Source organism: Alligator sinensis, unplaced genomic scaffold, assembly GCF_000455745.1.
Source record: "Alligator sinensis unplaced genomic scaffold, ASM45574v1 scaffold250_1, whole genome shotgun sequence".
Classification (NCBI taxonomy): Eukaryota; Metazoa; Chordata; order Crocodylia; family Alligatoridae; genus Alligator; species Alligator sinensis.
In genome coordinates this window covers 1470235-1486956 of record NW_005841888.1, presented here as the reverse complement: position 1 = coordinate 1486956, position 16722 = coordinate 1470235, and the positions used below count along the sequence as shown (strand labels likewise).

At 40.8% G+C, this 16722-nt stretch overlaps 1 protein-coding gene across 1 annotated transcript in view; it reads left to right on the top strand.

Moving 5' to 3' along the window:
* The window catches only part of MYO5A (myosin VA), a 175390-nt gene that overhangs the window by 60177 nt on the left and 98491 nt on the right, over nt 1-16722 (top strand). Inside the window, exon 4 of the mRNA XM_014517056.2 lies at nt 2826-2970. Coding sequence (XP_014372542.1) covers nt 2826-2970 — 145 coding nt within the window. The remainder of the gene's footprint in view (nt 1-2825; nt 2971-16722) is intronic.

Below are 16722 nucleotides of genomic sequence, written 5' to 3'. Positions count from 1 at the left end.
TTACTACACCCCACAACAGAGCCATCAGCATCCCAGGATCTTACAGCTGCACCTCCAGAAATGTAATATACCTCATCCAATGCACCAAATGCCCTGATGGAAAATATGTAGGAGAGACCAGACAACAACTGCGCACCAGAAAGAACGCACACCGGAAATCCGTCAAAGACAGAAATACCCAATTACCGGTGGGGGCACATTTCTCACAGGAGGGCCACTCTCTCTCCAATCTCTCAGTCCTGATCCTCAAGGGAAATTTATACAATGCATCCCAGAGACGAGCCTATGAACTCCATTTCATCAACCTGCTGGATACTAGAGATCAGGGACTAAACATAGACATTGGATTTTTGATACATTATAATCTGCCTGGCAACTGACTCCCCAGTCCAGCCTCTGGCTTCTTTACTTTTCATTCTATCCAGGAAGAGCACACACCAACTGCTGAAACTTCCTTAGCCTGAAGAAGGGTTTTTGAACCCAAAAGTTTGCCTAATAACTATTCTCCAACTATTTGGGTTGGTCTAATAAAAGATATCAAATTCACCCAAGGAACCTTGTCTGCCCAGCCAGGTAGGCATCAAGCCGCTTCTTAAAGACCCCCAGGGTAGGAGCCAGCACCACTTCCCTTAGAAGTTGGTTGCAGATCCTAGCCGCCCTGACTGTGAAGTAGTTCTTATGGATGTCTAATCTAAACCTACTCTCCAACAACTTGTGGTCATTATTCCTTGTTATCCCGGGGGGTGCTAGGGGAAACAAGGTCTCCCCAAACCCTTCTGGTCCCCCCTAGTGAGTTTATAGATGGTCACTGATCTCTTGTAGCCTGCAAGAGATCTCAAAAAGCTTCCAAACACATGACAAACATCTGTGGCAGTTTTGAGAAGTGTTTCCTGGAGGTGCTCCAGTAGGAAGCAAACACTTGACACCCCTTTTTTACAGGGGACCACATCAGACCTATTCCAGCATTAATAGTATCTGTGGCTGCTTCCAATCTTTTTTTTCCTATGGAAGCATCTTAACTGTAGTTTTATTTACTTTTAATTTCGTTGGATTGAATCTGGTTTTCTAAGGAAGTCCAGGATTTTGCAGACAGGCACTGTGCATACTTTCCCCCAAAGATCTGCAAGTGCACATTACGTCTGATTTGTGGCACATTAGCTACTTCCAAATTTCTAGCAGTTGCCCAGCTCTGGCACTGCACTTCCTATTGGTCTATAACATCACTTGCGATCTCCATTTTTGTGCTTCTCAAGCTAGGTTGCATCTGTAATGTGGATCAGAGCTTGCAACTCTATCACCTGCTCATATTTTCAATGGCTAGCTGTTTGAAACTGGCTCACACAAATTCCTTGAACCAGCCAGTTGTAGGGTTCATTTCTTTTTTCCCTTTTTGGTTTTTCATTAAAGCAGTAGAGCTTGGCATATATTTTTAACAGTACCAAGACTCTAATTTCAGATTTCTGAGTCATCCCAGTGGTCATGGCTGATGGAAAAACACTGAGCTGTTTGTATCACAGGCTAGATAGATAGGTGTGTCTAGACTAGACCTATAACTTGTGCATCTGATGAGATTGGTTAAGAAACTTTGAGATCTTTTTTGAAAGATGGGTTGTCATTGGTTTGCTGTGTGCCTGATCTGTAAATAAATAAATAATAGAATTTAGTTACTTACAGAAGTGAAAGGCCACTTTAGTAGCAGGTCCAGATTTCAGGTGCCTTTTCTTTGCTTTTCCATGAAAGAATTTTCATATCCTAATTGTAATACTTGGGCCTATCTAATTTAATTTCTTTACCTGGATGACAGCTTAAAATGGAAACAGCGTAGAGGAAGTAAGAGTAGATAAATTCACATGCAAAACTGAATGCTTTATAAGCATCTCTGATGAGAGAGAAGGTGGGGGGTGGGTCTAGATAAAGACTTCCTTGCCCAAGCTGCCTTTCATTGAATGATGTCTCACTGATTCTGAGAGATTAGCATTGCACTTTAAAGCCATTTCATTTAAAATCATGATGGGTTCTTTTTTCCTTCATAGCCACTACTTCTCTATAGGCTCTGTCATGGTGGCAGCAAGCAGTGGCTTTTCTCTACAACTGGAACAAATAAGCCCTCCCTGTACATTAACAGGACTGCAGGATGGAAAGCTACTATTAGCCTTTGCTCAAACTGCCCCTCTGGGTGAAGAAACCCTCCTTATTCATGATGAAGAATGTGACCAGCAATCTTTTGGACCTTACTCCAGGGACAGACAGAGATGTGCCTGAGTCCTCATTTTATCCAGTGTTACAGACTGAATTAGGATGCAATTTAGGGAGAGTAAAAAGGGCAGGATGAACTAGAAGGGGCACTCAAATGTGGTGATTGAGTGTGGTATAAAGGCAGGTCCATTTAGATAGAGGGAGCATGGAAAAAAGGGATAGAAGAAATTAGAAAATGTAGGGAGTTAAATATGTTTTTCTGTGAATATTAAACTGACCTTACGGCACTTTTTACAAGTCTAACTTTTGGTTTCCATCTGTGATTGTATGCAAGATGTCAGTCATATAAAATATATCTCCATTTATTTTTGAGCCCTTTTAGGACGTTACAATTTAAAGTCAAGCCACTATTGATTAAAAAGTTCTGTACTAAAGTTTTTTATTGTTGGCATATGGTGTTGTAATATCATATGCGAATATATGATATGCCTTATGCCACGGGTAAGTAACACTCTGGTAACGCCTGCCAGAGTGCAGTACACAAAATAATTTTGCTTGGCTTTTGAAAGTGTTTTTGCTTTTTTTTCACTTAGCTATTATTAACTGGGTTTGTATAATTTCCCTTGTAGGTATCGTCTTGGTAGCCATAAATCCTTATGAGCAGCTGCCTATATATGGCGAAGATATCATCAATGCCTACAGTGGTCAAAATATGGGGGATATGGATCCACACATTTTTGCTGTAGCTGAAGAAGCATATAAACAGATGGCCAGGTTTGTGGGGCAACAGAGCCTTTTAATTCATTGTTTCATCCCAGAAATCTTAAATTTCCAGTTAATGAACACATTTTCTCTTCATATTTTTTCAAACATTTTAGAAGTTCTCTCATTAATCCAGTGTATATTAAATGTCAACAAACCCTACTAAATTAGCAAACGATAAAACTGTTCTTTATACCTTGGAGATAATTGTCTTTGGATAGGTAGTGGGAAGGACCCATTGGACCTATTCAGAATTAGGCCTAAAATTAAACAAATTAGAGCAGATCTGTATGGAGCTACATTATCTCAGTCTGATCAGTGAAATATAGAGCTGTTTTTGAACAGTAGCCCTTTTTAAACAAAATGTGATTTAGAATGCAGCTATTTCACATGGGTTGTGTATGTGCATATATGTACACATAGGATAATGATAACAAAAAAGATTCTCCCAGTGTCGTCTTTTATTAAAGGCAGAGGTGGACAAACTTTGATTTGTTTTTAGAAGGGCAAAAGGACCAGTTTCATAGAATGTGTCTGAAGAGAACAGATACTGGATTAGAATGATTTAATTGTGCTATAGTTACAGAAGAGTAAATCCTTTGGGCGTATATACATGGACCTTTGTCTGCTCCAACGCGCTGGAAATCAAGCGCATCAGAGCAGTCTTGATTAATGGAGTTTGCGGAGCACATGAGCTGACACACCCAGCACTGCATTACATGCACTTGTATGAATGGCAAAATGCACATTAGTATGCAGAAAATGGCAGCAGTGCGTTTTTGAACTAAAACACCTTTGATGTGTTTTAGTTCCAAAGCACACCACTGTCATTTTCTCAGTGCTGACACGCATTTCACCATTTACACAAATGCATACGCTGCAGCGCCAGGCACTTTAAAAAGTGCCCAGCACTGTGGCCCATGCATGTGTACAAATGCTCAAATTCCCTTTAAGTGTTTTCTGAAAATAAATTCTTTAACCAAGGAAAAACTGGCCACTGAAATGAAGCCTTTCCCCTCTCAAGGACATGCCTGCCTGAGAAGCATTTGAAACCTTTCTGATTTTGGATAGTCACTCTGTTTGGATAGCCGCTTTTAGTTCGGTTTGTGTGCTTCTCCAGTTAATAAAGTGGATCCAAGAGCTCTATTGTTAGTGATAGAAGCTGTTAATTTAGCCATCCTTCAAGTAAACCAGCTTGTTAAGCAAAAGATTGCCTGCTAATGAATTCATTGTGATGTGGCAATCATTCAGTACTGGGATGAAAGTTTTCAGATGATCTTCTCTTAGCTGGCAACATACTCCATTAAGTATGTGTAAGAGAGTTAGAATGAAGTGAAGTCTAGCCAGCTTGTGTCTTTGAAGCATGTCATGACCCAAAGGGTATGATTTGTGTGCGCGCTTCGGCACTGCAGAATTATTTCCCGCCATGAGGAGCTTTCTTTGCACGGTTCAGTTCTCAGTTGCATAGAGAAAACCCCAGTGCAAAGGAGTTCCCGCCATTCGTATGTAAATTTGTGTCCCACTATTGGCTGTTTCTAAATTATTCCCACGGGGCGGCTAGCGATTGGCTGGCTAGCCGTATAAGAGGCTTGAGCAGTTTCCGCCCAAGTTGGAGGAGGAGAACTTCACATCCATCTCGTGAAGCACTCTAAGCGCTGTGGAGCTTAATGAACCCAGCGTGTGCCTTAAGAAGGATATAGGGGCCTGATCAACCTCTAGCCTCTCCCCGTCGCCGCCTGATCCCTCGACGTACCCTTCCCTGTGCGCTCGGTCCACGGAGCCTAGCAAACTTTGTGTGTGTGTGTATCCAGAGCTCTTTCCGGGTTTAAGAGGCTCGAGTTTTCTACGGGTCTTGTTCGTGCGAGTTTTCTTTTCGTTTGTAACTGCAACTTAAGAGAAGTTTTCCTGCCTGCACCGCGACCATCTACGGTGTAAGTAAAATAATCTTTAATCAACCGCTACGCGTCTGTGCCTAATTCTAGTCCGCCGTGACGAATTCCCCGACCCACGTGCCAGGGCTGCTGGCCACAGCCCGCCGCGCGCCCCCGAAAGCCTCGGACCGCTCCCGGCCCGCACAAAGCATACCCTGTAGAATGATCAGTTCACATGTTAATCATATAATAGATCCGTTTCAGTGGAGTAATGCACCATGGTCCAAGTTTTCCGATGTGTCATATTAATGGGCTGCCTATATCTACAAAATACCCAAAGTCTAGATTTTTAGAAGATGGATGGAGCCTACATAGATGCTATGCATTTCAATTACTAGTAATCTGTTAAGGAGCTTGGTGTATCATGTGGTGTGAAAAATGCTTAAGTAAAGGGGAATCATATCTGCATATTATAGCTCCTTCTATCAGGATCTCATTGCTTTACAGAAATTCTAACACCTTTTGTGCAGTCACCTTCTTACAGATGCAGAGTCTTGAGCTTGAGCCACTCTGGACTAGTGGCCAGTCATGTCTAGCCCTTTTGTGTTGTTGTCTACAAAAACTAGTGTGCTTTGACAACACTAGACCAGTGGGCTGCAAGGCTTGGAACAGGCCTTTGACCAAACACCTTTATTAAAAATGGGGAATGGAGGCAGATAACATTACATAACTTTCTGAAGGTCACCCCATAATTCTGTGGTAGAGTGAGAACTATAACCCAGCTCACCAGACTCCAGTCTTTAGCCAGTTAGTAGCTCCAAATGATTGAATAATAGATCAACTATAGGTAGCACTTTCTTTTTAAATGAATGAAAAGTAACATTTAAGCATCTCATGAAACTGTTGATCACTATTTTATATAGAGATATGAACCAGCTTCAGACTGAATCATTATTCTTGTCAAAGCTGAATATTTAAGATAGGTTAGCCAACCTATATTTGACTTTTAAAACTATTTAGCTGCTTTTTTTTTTCAAACAGCTATTATTAATCGGATCTGTTTTATTTTCATTTGAGGTATTGTCTTAGTACCCCAAAATCTTGATATATATAAAAACATACAACTAGGTAGAATGTCCCTACACTGAAGTAGTTATGCAGTTGTTTTCATTTTATGCTTGTACTCTCTTTTGTGCCACTTACCTTTTTGTGCCATTTGCATGCAAGTCATTGATGAACCTCTGCACTGGTCCAGACCTGCAGGAAGCAAACCAGGAAACCCAAGACTGTGATGGAACTCTGACTAGCTACAAGTATCAAGGACAACAAAAAGTTCTTTTTTAGATATGTGGGGAGCCGGAGAAAAAGCAAGGGCAACATTGGACCCCTGCTAAACCAGATGGGAGAACTGACGACCAACAACCAGGAAAAAGCCAACTTATTAAATGGGTACATTTTATCAGTCCCATGGGACGCCCCTGCCCACTATGGGACAGGGAGGCCCGGGTGAGGGAGATTCCTTACCCTCCATCAATGCTGACCTCGTGAAAGAACACCTTGAGAGGCTGGACACCTTCAAGTCAGACGGCCCTGACAGTTTATACCCCAGGGTACTCAAGGAGTACCCCAGGGTACTCAAGGGCTAGCATCAGAGCCCAGCCCCTGGCACGGATCTTTGAGAACTCGTGGTGCTCTGGTGAAGTCCCTGATGATTGGCCTTCTTCCAGTGTTGTTCCTATCTTCAAGAAAGGAAGGAAAGTGGATCCAGCAAACTATAGGCCCATCAGCCTGACCTCTATCCTGGGGAAGGTCTTCAAAAAGATTTTCAAAGAGGCCATTCTTAACAGGCTGGCTGATGGCAACATCCTGAGGGATAGGCATCATGGGTTTGTTGCGGGTAGTTCTTGCTTGACCAGTCTTGCTTCCTTCTACGAGCAGGTGACCTATCACCTGGACAAAGGAGAAGAGATTGATGTCATATATCTTGACTTTAAAAAAGCCTTCAATCTGGTATCCCACGATCACCTCTGAGTAAAACCGACTAACTGCGGCCTCAGCCACACCGCGATCCGCTAGCTGGGGAATTGGCTCCGTGGTAGGACCCAGAGGATGGTGGTTGACGGAAGTCAATCGTGGTGCCCTGTCGCCAGCGGGGTCCCCCAGGGCTCTGTCCTTGGGCCTGTACTATTTAACATCTTCATTAATGATGTAGACATTGGCATCAGAAGCGGACTGGCCAAGTTTGCTGATGACACCAAACTCTGGGATAAAGCGTCCACACCTGAAGACAGGAGGGTGATCCAGGCTGACATTGACAGGCTCAGGAAATGGGCAGATGAGAACCTGATGGTGTTTAACACTGAAAAATGCAAGGTTCTCCACCTTGGGAAGAAAAACCTGCAGAATCCTTGTAGGCTCGGCAGTGCTATGCTGGCTAGCACTATGGATGAAAGGGACTTGGGGGTTATGATTGACCACAAGGTGAACGTGAGCCTGCAATGTGATACTGCTGCTAGTAAAGCATTCAAAATGCTTGCTTACATCCACAGATGCTTCTCAAGTAAATCCCAGGACGTCATCCTCCCGTTGTACTTGGCCTTGGTGAGACCGCAGCTGGAGTACTGCGTCCAGTTTTGGGCTCCACAATTCAAAAAGGATGTGGAGAAGCTTGAGAGGGTGCAGAGGAGAGCTGCGCACGTGATCAGAGGTCAGGAAAACAGACCTTATGAAGAGAAGCTGAGAGCCATGGGACTCTTCAGCCTGGAAAAGCACAGGCTCAGGGGTGATCTGGTGGCTACATATAAGTTCATCAGGGGTGCTCACCAGGATCTGGGGGAACATCTATTCAATAGAGTGCCTCAAAGGATGACAAGGTCGAACGGTCATAAGCTCCTCCATGACCGTTTCAGGCTGGACATAAGGAAGAACTTCTTTACTGTCCAAGCCCCCAAGGTTTGGAATAGATTGCTGCTGGACGTGGTTCAAGCACCTACTCTGAACGCCTTCAAAAGATATCTGGATGTTAATCATGCTGGGATCCTATGATCCCTGCTGACTTCCTGCCCCTGGAGCAGGGGGCTGGACTCAATGGTCTTGCAAGGTCCCTTCCAGACCTAATGTCTATGAAATCTATGAAACCTGTTCAGTCCCCTCTAATTTCTCACTTTGTTTCCAATTCTGTAGTCACTTAATGCTATATTTTCCAGCAACAGTGCATATTTTCTTCTCTTTTTTTAGGTTCTCTCTGGGTCATTATTGCTTTAATCTCACTTCACTTTTCATTCCTTAGTTAACAAGACTAAAAGTCACAATATATATTCAGGCTTGCAATTCAACTGTTGGATGTTTAGAAATCCCATTTTAAGTTCTGCAGCATTTCATTTGAGATTTGATTGTTTAATTCATAAATTTGCTAAATTTAGGGCAATAATCTTACTGTTATGATAACTACTGTTTGTATACTTTTGTTAGGTTGTATTTTTCATCATCTTTAATACTTCCTGATGCTATATTTAAATAGTCTCTAGCATAAGCAGTGATGATTCTCTTATTCTTGAAGGATCGGTTGACACCTCTTAATTTGTATACCTTACATCTTGCTTTATAACTTATATTTTGATTCTTAGAATTTGCTTTTCCACCTTGATTATTCCCTCCTTTCCCATAGATGATAAATGAGAAAATATACTTCCAGATAGTTGGTCATAACTGGATGATTTCTCTATGATTTCATGGAACTATGAAGTTTTGATGACAGCAGTTGGTGAACATTAATTATAAATATAATGTTGGTATAGTGCTCTGAAAATAGAAGGTGCTAGATCAGTGTTGAATAGTAGTATTACAGCACTCAGAAGGCTCAATCCTGGCTTCATTGGGAACAGCATACTTTTAGCAAAGAACATAAGCAATCCTAAATAATGGGAAAAAATGAAGGCATGTTTAGTCAAGAGTTTGTTAGGTACTTTATTATCACATTCAGTACTTCAGGGAAAATTTGCTTGCCATCAAGATAATCATCCTCCTACTTCTATTATTTATTTCCTTATCTTTTTTGTATTTTTTTTCTTTGCTTCTCCCTCCTTTTGGTAAGTCCCAACTCCCCACTCCCTATGCTCACTCCACGTCACTGCTAAAATAAGCAACACAGTAGTCAAAGCTTACATTTACAATGTCATTAAACTTCAGTGTTAAAAATTCAGTAGAATTGCTGGCTAGTGGAGTCATCATTTCGGGCTGTCATCAGACTCAGGCAGAGGGCCAGAAGCTTGTGTTTTTTTTTTTTGGGGGGGGGGTTGTGGGTTTTTTTTTTTTTAATGAAATCTAATGTTTGACATTCAGTCAGATCAAGCCAGTGGAATAGTTAACATATTTTTTGGGTTGCTGTACAATGTGGAGGTTCAAATCCTGTGAAGACTTGTTCACAAGTAATTTCTTTGGGATGGATTACACCATCTCCTTTTGTTTATATACACAGAGTTTTGGACCCTGTCTTCCCTTACTTCCATGTAGAAAGGAGGTACAGTTGCCGGTGTGGAATTCCATTCCCTCCTGTATGACCTATCCAGTGGAACTGTTTTTGCATATCTGCGAGAGGAGTAAGCTGGCGGGGGAGAGTACACGGCTCCTTCTAGCTCCAAAAGCCTTATGCACAGCATCCTGGAGGTAGCTGTGGCCAGAAGAAACCTTATTAATACACTGTTGATGAGTTTTGGATTGAGGGGAGGGAGGTAGACAGGAGAAGGGAGCAGTAAAAGAATGGTGCTGAGACATGGTATCACAGCTTGGATGACTCAGTTACTAGGATGGGCCACAAGAGCTTTTTAATTAGGAATAAACTCCACTGTATTGACCAGGTGATGGTGGGGCATCTCAGCACATGATTTCTCTCACAGATGTATTCTTGTGAAGTCTGGGATTCCACTCTGGGATTTTATTGTTGAACAAGACAGCATGACTTGGATGAATTGAAATGAATTTGATGGCATTGCTCTTGTGATTATATGCATTAATATATTACTCATTTGAATAAGAGTTGTATAAGTCCTTATATTGTTGACTTCATGTGAGACAGTAGGCATACATTTTCTTATGAGCTTTATCTTTCTATTTCTATCTAGAAATTGTTGCCAAGTCACGTGTGTGTGTCTGCCTGCCTCTCTTTCTGTCTCTCTCATCCTTTCATTCTTATTTCTCATATGCCACTTGTTCCATTTGAGCAAGTTTAAACAGATTCTGGACAGTGTTCAAAGCAGAAGAACAACTGAAAAGGAAGTAAATAACTGTTGAAATACTCATCTTTGTCCTGGAAGCGTATATCGCGTTGCCACATCTGCATGTTCTGAACTCTTTGGAACTCCAGTGCTGATCTTTCTGAAAGTCAGCATTTCCCCACTGTTAACGCCCTGTTACCAGATTTCACAGCTTTTCCCTGGTAAAAAAATAACTTTGCCAACTGTGACATAAAATGGCAAACATCTGACTTTGTTGATTGCAAATGCTGTACCTGTCCATGCAAGCAAGACTTCTAGGGAATAATGATTCAGGCTGAGGGTGGGGTGTTTATATACATTTGGTCTTCTGGTATTCCTTACTTGCAGAGTGTTTTAGTAAAATAAGTAATAAAAAAATAAATAAATAAATAAATTGCAAAGCTTAGTAACAATAGCAAGGCACTGTAGCTAACAAGTAGGCACAACTCCTCTCCTCTCCCTTTTATCTCTATATTGATTATGAAGCCTCAATTTTAATTGTAGGATTTGAAAAAAGAGTAGGTGTTGACTATGAAAATAGTACAGAAATTTCTAGTAACTAACAATTTACAAGACTTATTGTTTACAGATTCCAGTCATCAGTGTAATAATGTATGTAGAAGTTTTAATTTACATTGTTACTTTTTATATGTATTTTTCCTTGTTCAGTGTAACAAGAGAATGCTGTATATGTAATACTCACTTGGATGTTCTGGTCCATTCTTATCTTGATACAGAACAACAAGATATTGTTGAGGACAGCATTTTCAAAATTAAGTAAAATAATTTAGCTGCTATCTGTTGGCTCCCTAGCAGAACTCTCCAAAGGAGCTTCAGTTGGAAATAACAGTTGGAAACAGCATTATACAATGAAAAAGATTATATAAAATGCAACACATTTGACAATTACAAGAGACACTGCCAAATCAGGCCATCCCTATGTGCCAAAATAGTTTCATAGACTAGTCTGCAAAATTCAGCTGTAGCTCAAAAGGTCATACTTTTAGAGTATTTCATTGAAGGATCATAGCGGGCAAGTGTAGCAGTGGAGAGAAAGCAGTAGATTAGAAAAGCATACCATCATCATGCTCATTTGTGATGTAAAGAAAAGAATATGCAGGTGTACCCCTGTCTAGAGGGATCAAGTCATAGAACCTCATAGACTAAAGGGGGAGAGGGAGGAGGAACAGGAGGATTGTGGCATGGGAGTCCATGGTTCACTACTCTTTTTTTTTTTTCACAAATGTCACGTGTAACTTTAGGAAATTGCATAGATTCTCTGTACCTTCGTTTCCTATCTGAAAAACATAGATAATAACATTTCCCTGCCTTGTATGGCTTTCTGTTCTGCGAATAAATACATTCAAATTATGAAGACTGCTGATGTTTTAATAATAGAGACCACCTAAATACATGATTTGGATGTACATATTTAGTAGGGAGTTCCCTACCACAAGTGTAAGGCTTCTGCTTACTCTCTTGTTCTTAAAGAACTTCACACAGAAACCTTTTACAAGCTGTAGGTGTTCTTACCTTCAATCCAAGCACATCTTCCTATGTAAGAACAAGAAACTAGCAGCAACCCTACAAAATATGGCAGAAGATTAATTAGGGCTTTCAACTCAGTAGAGGTAAGGAGGAAATATTCTCTGAAGGTATTACCTCTTCAGACACCATCTTCAAAAACCTCTACAAAAATACGAGCTCTGCCTACAAGGCAATGGATCTGGACTGCTTTCAATCTAAAAGGAGCAAGTTTCAAAGTTCTCTGGATCAGAAGTGTCTTCTAGTTACCCTCTCTCCTTTCATACTGAGGGGTCTTCACTGAACATCTCTGCTGATCTCTTGTGTGGTAATTCAGTAAAAAGGGAGTGCTGATTTTATGATCAGTCAGGTCCTGGGATTATATTTTTATAAGTATATATCAATATTAAATATTTCTCTCTCTTTAGCTCACCAGAAATGTACATGCTTTGCATGTATGAGGTCCAGGGCTTAATCCACAGCATCTCTCTCTCTCTCTCATATTCATATTCATATTCATATTCATATATATATATATATATATATATAGTGATTTCACTTTATATGATTTAAGGCCTTGAACCTAAAGGACAGGCTGGAGTGACACAGCCTAAGGATCAGTCATGTAAAAAAAAAAACCAGAAAAAAAACTTGTGCTTTACTGATTTAGATTCAGAAGGATAAAGCTCTGTGCTTCTTTAGGTCTAATTGAAATAACCATTGATGAGAAGCTCTTTAATTCTTTGAGTGCTGATGCCTCAAAGGTCCAGGCCGTAGACAGACAGACAGACACAGCAGATAGGAAGTTTGAAAAGGCCTGATAGAGAGAGTTTCTATCTGTCTTTCTCAACTGTCAAAATCCTTGAGAGAGCTTGTTTTGGAAATGATGGATGTAGTGCTGGAAATAACATACCTTTCAACGTTAAAATCTAGTGGATTCAGGAGGTGGATCCAAGTGGAATCGCAATGTACAGGAATGAAATAAGGCTGTAAAGAAAGAATTGTACAATTATAATTTGATCTTTGCTATTTGAGCTCCCCATCTCCCTTAGTTTCTCCATGTGCAGGTTGTCAGTGACTATCTTGTAATGTGATTAGTGAAGATTAATTAGTTAATAGTGGTACCTCTCTCTCTCTCTCTCTCAGACCATACTTCCAATGACTTGCACCAAAATGTACATGCTGCTTGAGCTTTATGTGGAAATGGCTTGTCACAGTTCCAGATACTTATTTGTATTCACAATTATTACATATTTGGCAAAATCAAGATGATTGTTTACAGTTTCTTGTGCAAGAGCCCCAAGGCAGTGGTTAAACTGTAAATATGTGTTTTACTGGCATGGTGACCCTTTGCATTGGGCATTGGTATAAGTATTCTGCATTTAGAATCTGTGGGATTCTGAAACTTTGTTTTTTACTATCCACTCAATAAAAATCAAGAAGTAGTGTATGCTCAGCACAAAACCTCAAAGGCCTGACAGCAAATCTGGTTCTTCGGTTAGATGTGATATCTTTTATTAGACCATTTTTTCCAACTACTCTGTTGGTCTAATAAAAGATATCACATCTAAGCAGCGAACATTTCCTGCCTATGTCCTTAGACCAACATGGCTACAACCAAAAACACTGACAGCAAATCTTGCATCTGAATTGAAGTAGAAATGACCACCTGCGGCACCTGTGCCACAAACAGCATGATCAGCCTCTGTGAGGTGGCATGTGACAGACTGGGCAGAGAGCAAAGAAGCAGAGCAGCAGATTGGGCAGGGAGAAAAGAAATAGAGCAGTAGAGGGGCCAGGGAAGGGGATTGGAGAAGCACTTGGTATGGGTATGGAGCTAACTTGTGGCATGTATGCCAAAAAGGTTGGCTTCCATTGATTTAAAGCTTTGCTGCCAGCAGTGCTAGAAAGTGTTGTAGGTATGCCATTATGCACATTTGTGTAAGAAGGAGGTTGTCTGTAATTCTGGACCCACTTCTTTTCCCAGTCTAGAGTACTTCTAAAAACTCTGTCCTTCAATGTAAAATAGCACAGCCTCCCTATCACACACTGGACTTCAGTAATCTATTGTGTAGTTTCACAGAATGATTCGGGTCTGTTTGAACCAATTTAGGTGACTGCAACTTTGGAAGAGGTTTGTACAAACTTCAACCTTGGACCTTCATTTTACACTTCATGCCCAAGTTGGGAAGCATCAGGTTTGACACAGAGTTTTTAAAAAATGTATTCTTATTCATGTGTACCTCTTCATCTGATTCAGCAGCATACAAAAATTTGTTGGAATATTATGCTGGCAGAGTTCATTGAGATGATAACTAGCTGTACCCCAGAATAACTGTTTCCATAGCTTTGAAAATCTTAACAACCCCCCCCCCCCCTTCTCCTAAAAATGTTCGGCACTAATCTAACTCTTTTCCTACTCAGGTCAATGTGAGTAGTTTCAGTGGTGTTAGAGTTCAATCAATGTTGATCGCTTCAGAAAATCTTAGCCTTCAATTTCAGTGAAATAGAGAATTGCAGAAGTAGTAGACTGTATTAAGATCTTGTGTATAAGACCAAAAAAAATTAGGTCATTCATTCCGTATCTCCACAAAAGTAGGCATGTGTTTTCAAGCCATTTCTAATTTCCATTTGTATTTTACAAAAACATATTCTCCATATATTACATCCCGAGCAAGACTTGGTACTTTTTTTCTCCTGGAGTTGGGATTATCCTAGCCAAAAGCATTGTCATCCCATTTTCTTCTTACTTAAATGCAAAGTGAAATCTTGGAAGTTTTGGTATTTTTTCCTACCCTCCTCTGGCAAAAATCTGGAGGACAATGAAACAAGGATCTCTTGTTAGAGGCTAGTCACTCCAGTGTTTTAATGCAAAACAATGGACTTATGTACTTTTAAAGACAAGAGATGTTCTGAGCAACATTGAGTTCTGGTAGGACAGTGCAAGGAGGCTCTGAATACGCATAATGAGACACACTTTTGTTTCTCATGATTTCCATCACTTTCACAAGCAGGAGCGTTTGCTGCAACATAAACAGCAACAACTTTCCATCTCATATAGAACCTCTTTGTGCCAAGTCTGCTCCAGTCATATTCTACTCTGAATGTCTTGTAGTTAGGGAAGAAGATTGAGCCCAGACAGCCTTCTTTTATCTGTGCTAGATGTGGGATGCACAATTAATAGATTAAGACTTTTTTGTTATGATGGTTCATTCCTGGCACTTGAGATGTGGTTTGTCAGCATTTCTATTATAAATACATACATCAAGGATTTATAATGTTATAAACTCAAACATTACAGTTTTGCAAACAGCTGAACAGATATATAACATAGGTAGACAATTGCAGTATTAAGACTTGGCATGTGGACATCTAATCCAAATCCTGAGTAGTGACACTACTTTAAAAGTTTCTTAATGAAATAATTTCAGTGAGTCTTTCTCTGGGTGATAAGGAGCAAAAGTCCTTTACTAGAATGCAGGGTAGAGTATATTCCTCAACAGTATGATTCTCCCTGGATTGCTTTGCCACTCATCCCTAGTCTACTCCTGGAGGGATTTCCTTTTGAATAGGAGCCAGTAACCTGTGGCCTGCAGGCTAGATTCTGCCCTGAGAGCCATTTGATCCAGCCTGGAAATGTGGGACTTCAGCAGCATTCAGTGGTTGGGGGCTGTGACAGGAGTCACTTTCACCTGCCACCACAGGAAGGAGATCCAGCTATGGCACTACCTGTATTGTTGAAGGAAAAGCACAGGTAGTAGGTACTTTTCCTGGCTGCCATGCAGCCAGCAACTGCCTTCCCACCCACCTCTGACCCAAACTGGGTCACACTAGCCTGCAACCTAAAGACATTGCTGACCACTGCTCTGGAGATGGTAAAGGGGTAGAAGCTGTTCAGTCTGTGGTTTCTGTTGTGACTTCTGCCACATATCTCACAGTCCTGATGGCAGTGCGGTTTGTGGTGATGGGTTGTTTTGTTTTTATGTGGCTCCTGTCCTTCAGGAACTAGACTAAAATTTAATATGCTACTTAATTTTCACATGAGTAATGACTTCTGATAAATATGGGCCTTATTTGAAAGCAAATTGTTGATGCAGCTATAAAAGGTTTGTAATCCCGTTGTAAATTTATCATCTGGGTCATACAGCTTCTTAGACTGCACCATGAAAAAATATTCTAAGAGCAGTAAAAATTTATTCTTTCTGTGTGACAGAGTACAGGAGGAAGAAATGTGACAAATTTCTTACTAATAGATTTTTTTTTTCTACTTCTGGCCCACCTTGACAAAAAGTTGAGGCTGCCTACATAAGAAAGAACCGGCTCATTGCTGGTCATACAAGTTAAACAAAAAAACCCCAAACAAACAAACAAAAAAAGATAACACTGGGCTTCTTTCAGAGCCACTACAGACTTATTTCTATTTCCCTTTTTCATCTCCAGCAACTAGCTTTATTCACACAATCGCCTGATATGCACAAAATAGTCTTACTCTCCTCTGTCTTTTGATACTCCTAGAGTAAATCTCAGTAATGAAGAAATGAAGAAGGAGCTGGACTCTTCCCCTCTTTCTCTTGATGCAAATTCCTGATCTTTGCTGCAGGGAGTCCCACACAGCCTTCCTTATTCAGACTGGAGTGTGCACTAGACGTTTTTGGCTGCCAGAAGAGCTGGCTTTGATTTCTCTGTTGAAAGGATTTTTGAAGACCAGCAACTCTAGCCATGGGAGTGGCCCTTCTTTTCATAAGATATAAATGGATGCAGTATTGCACACAGTGTGGCTACATTAATGGTTACTGAACTTCGTGCTGAATGATTTTGTTGTGATTTTTTTTCCTTCTGAACCAGTCATCTTAACATTTGACAGTGCACAACTGTGGCTGTTTTCATTCACACACAGTATACTGATGAACCAGAAGCTGAGAACGCACAGGCTAAATACAGATAGTCAAAAAGCCTGAGGCTGAATCAGTTCAGTCTTTGCAGGTTAGTCTAAACTGCAGAGATTAAACTGAGAAACAACTGGATAGACATTCGCTCTTAATTGAGGAAATGCAGCCACTTACCTACAGTTGCTCAAGCCAGAAGCTGGGGAGCTCTAGAGCAGGGCTCTCTGGCAT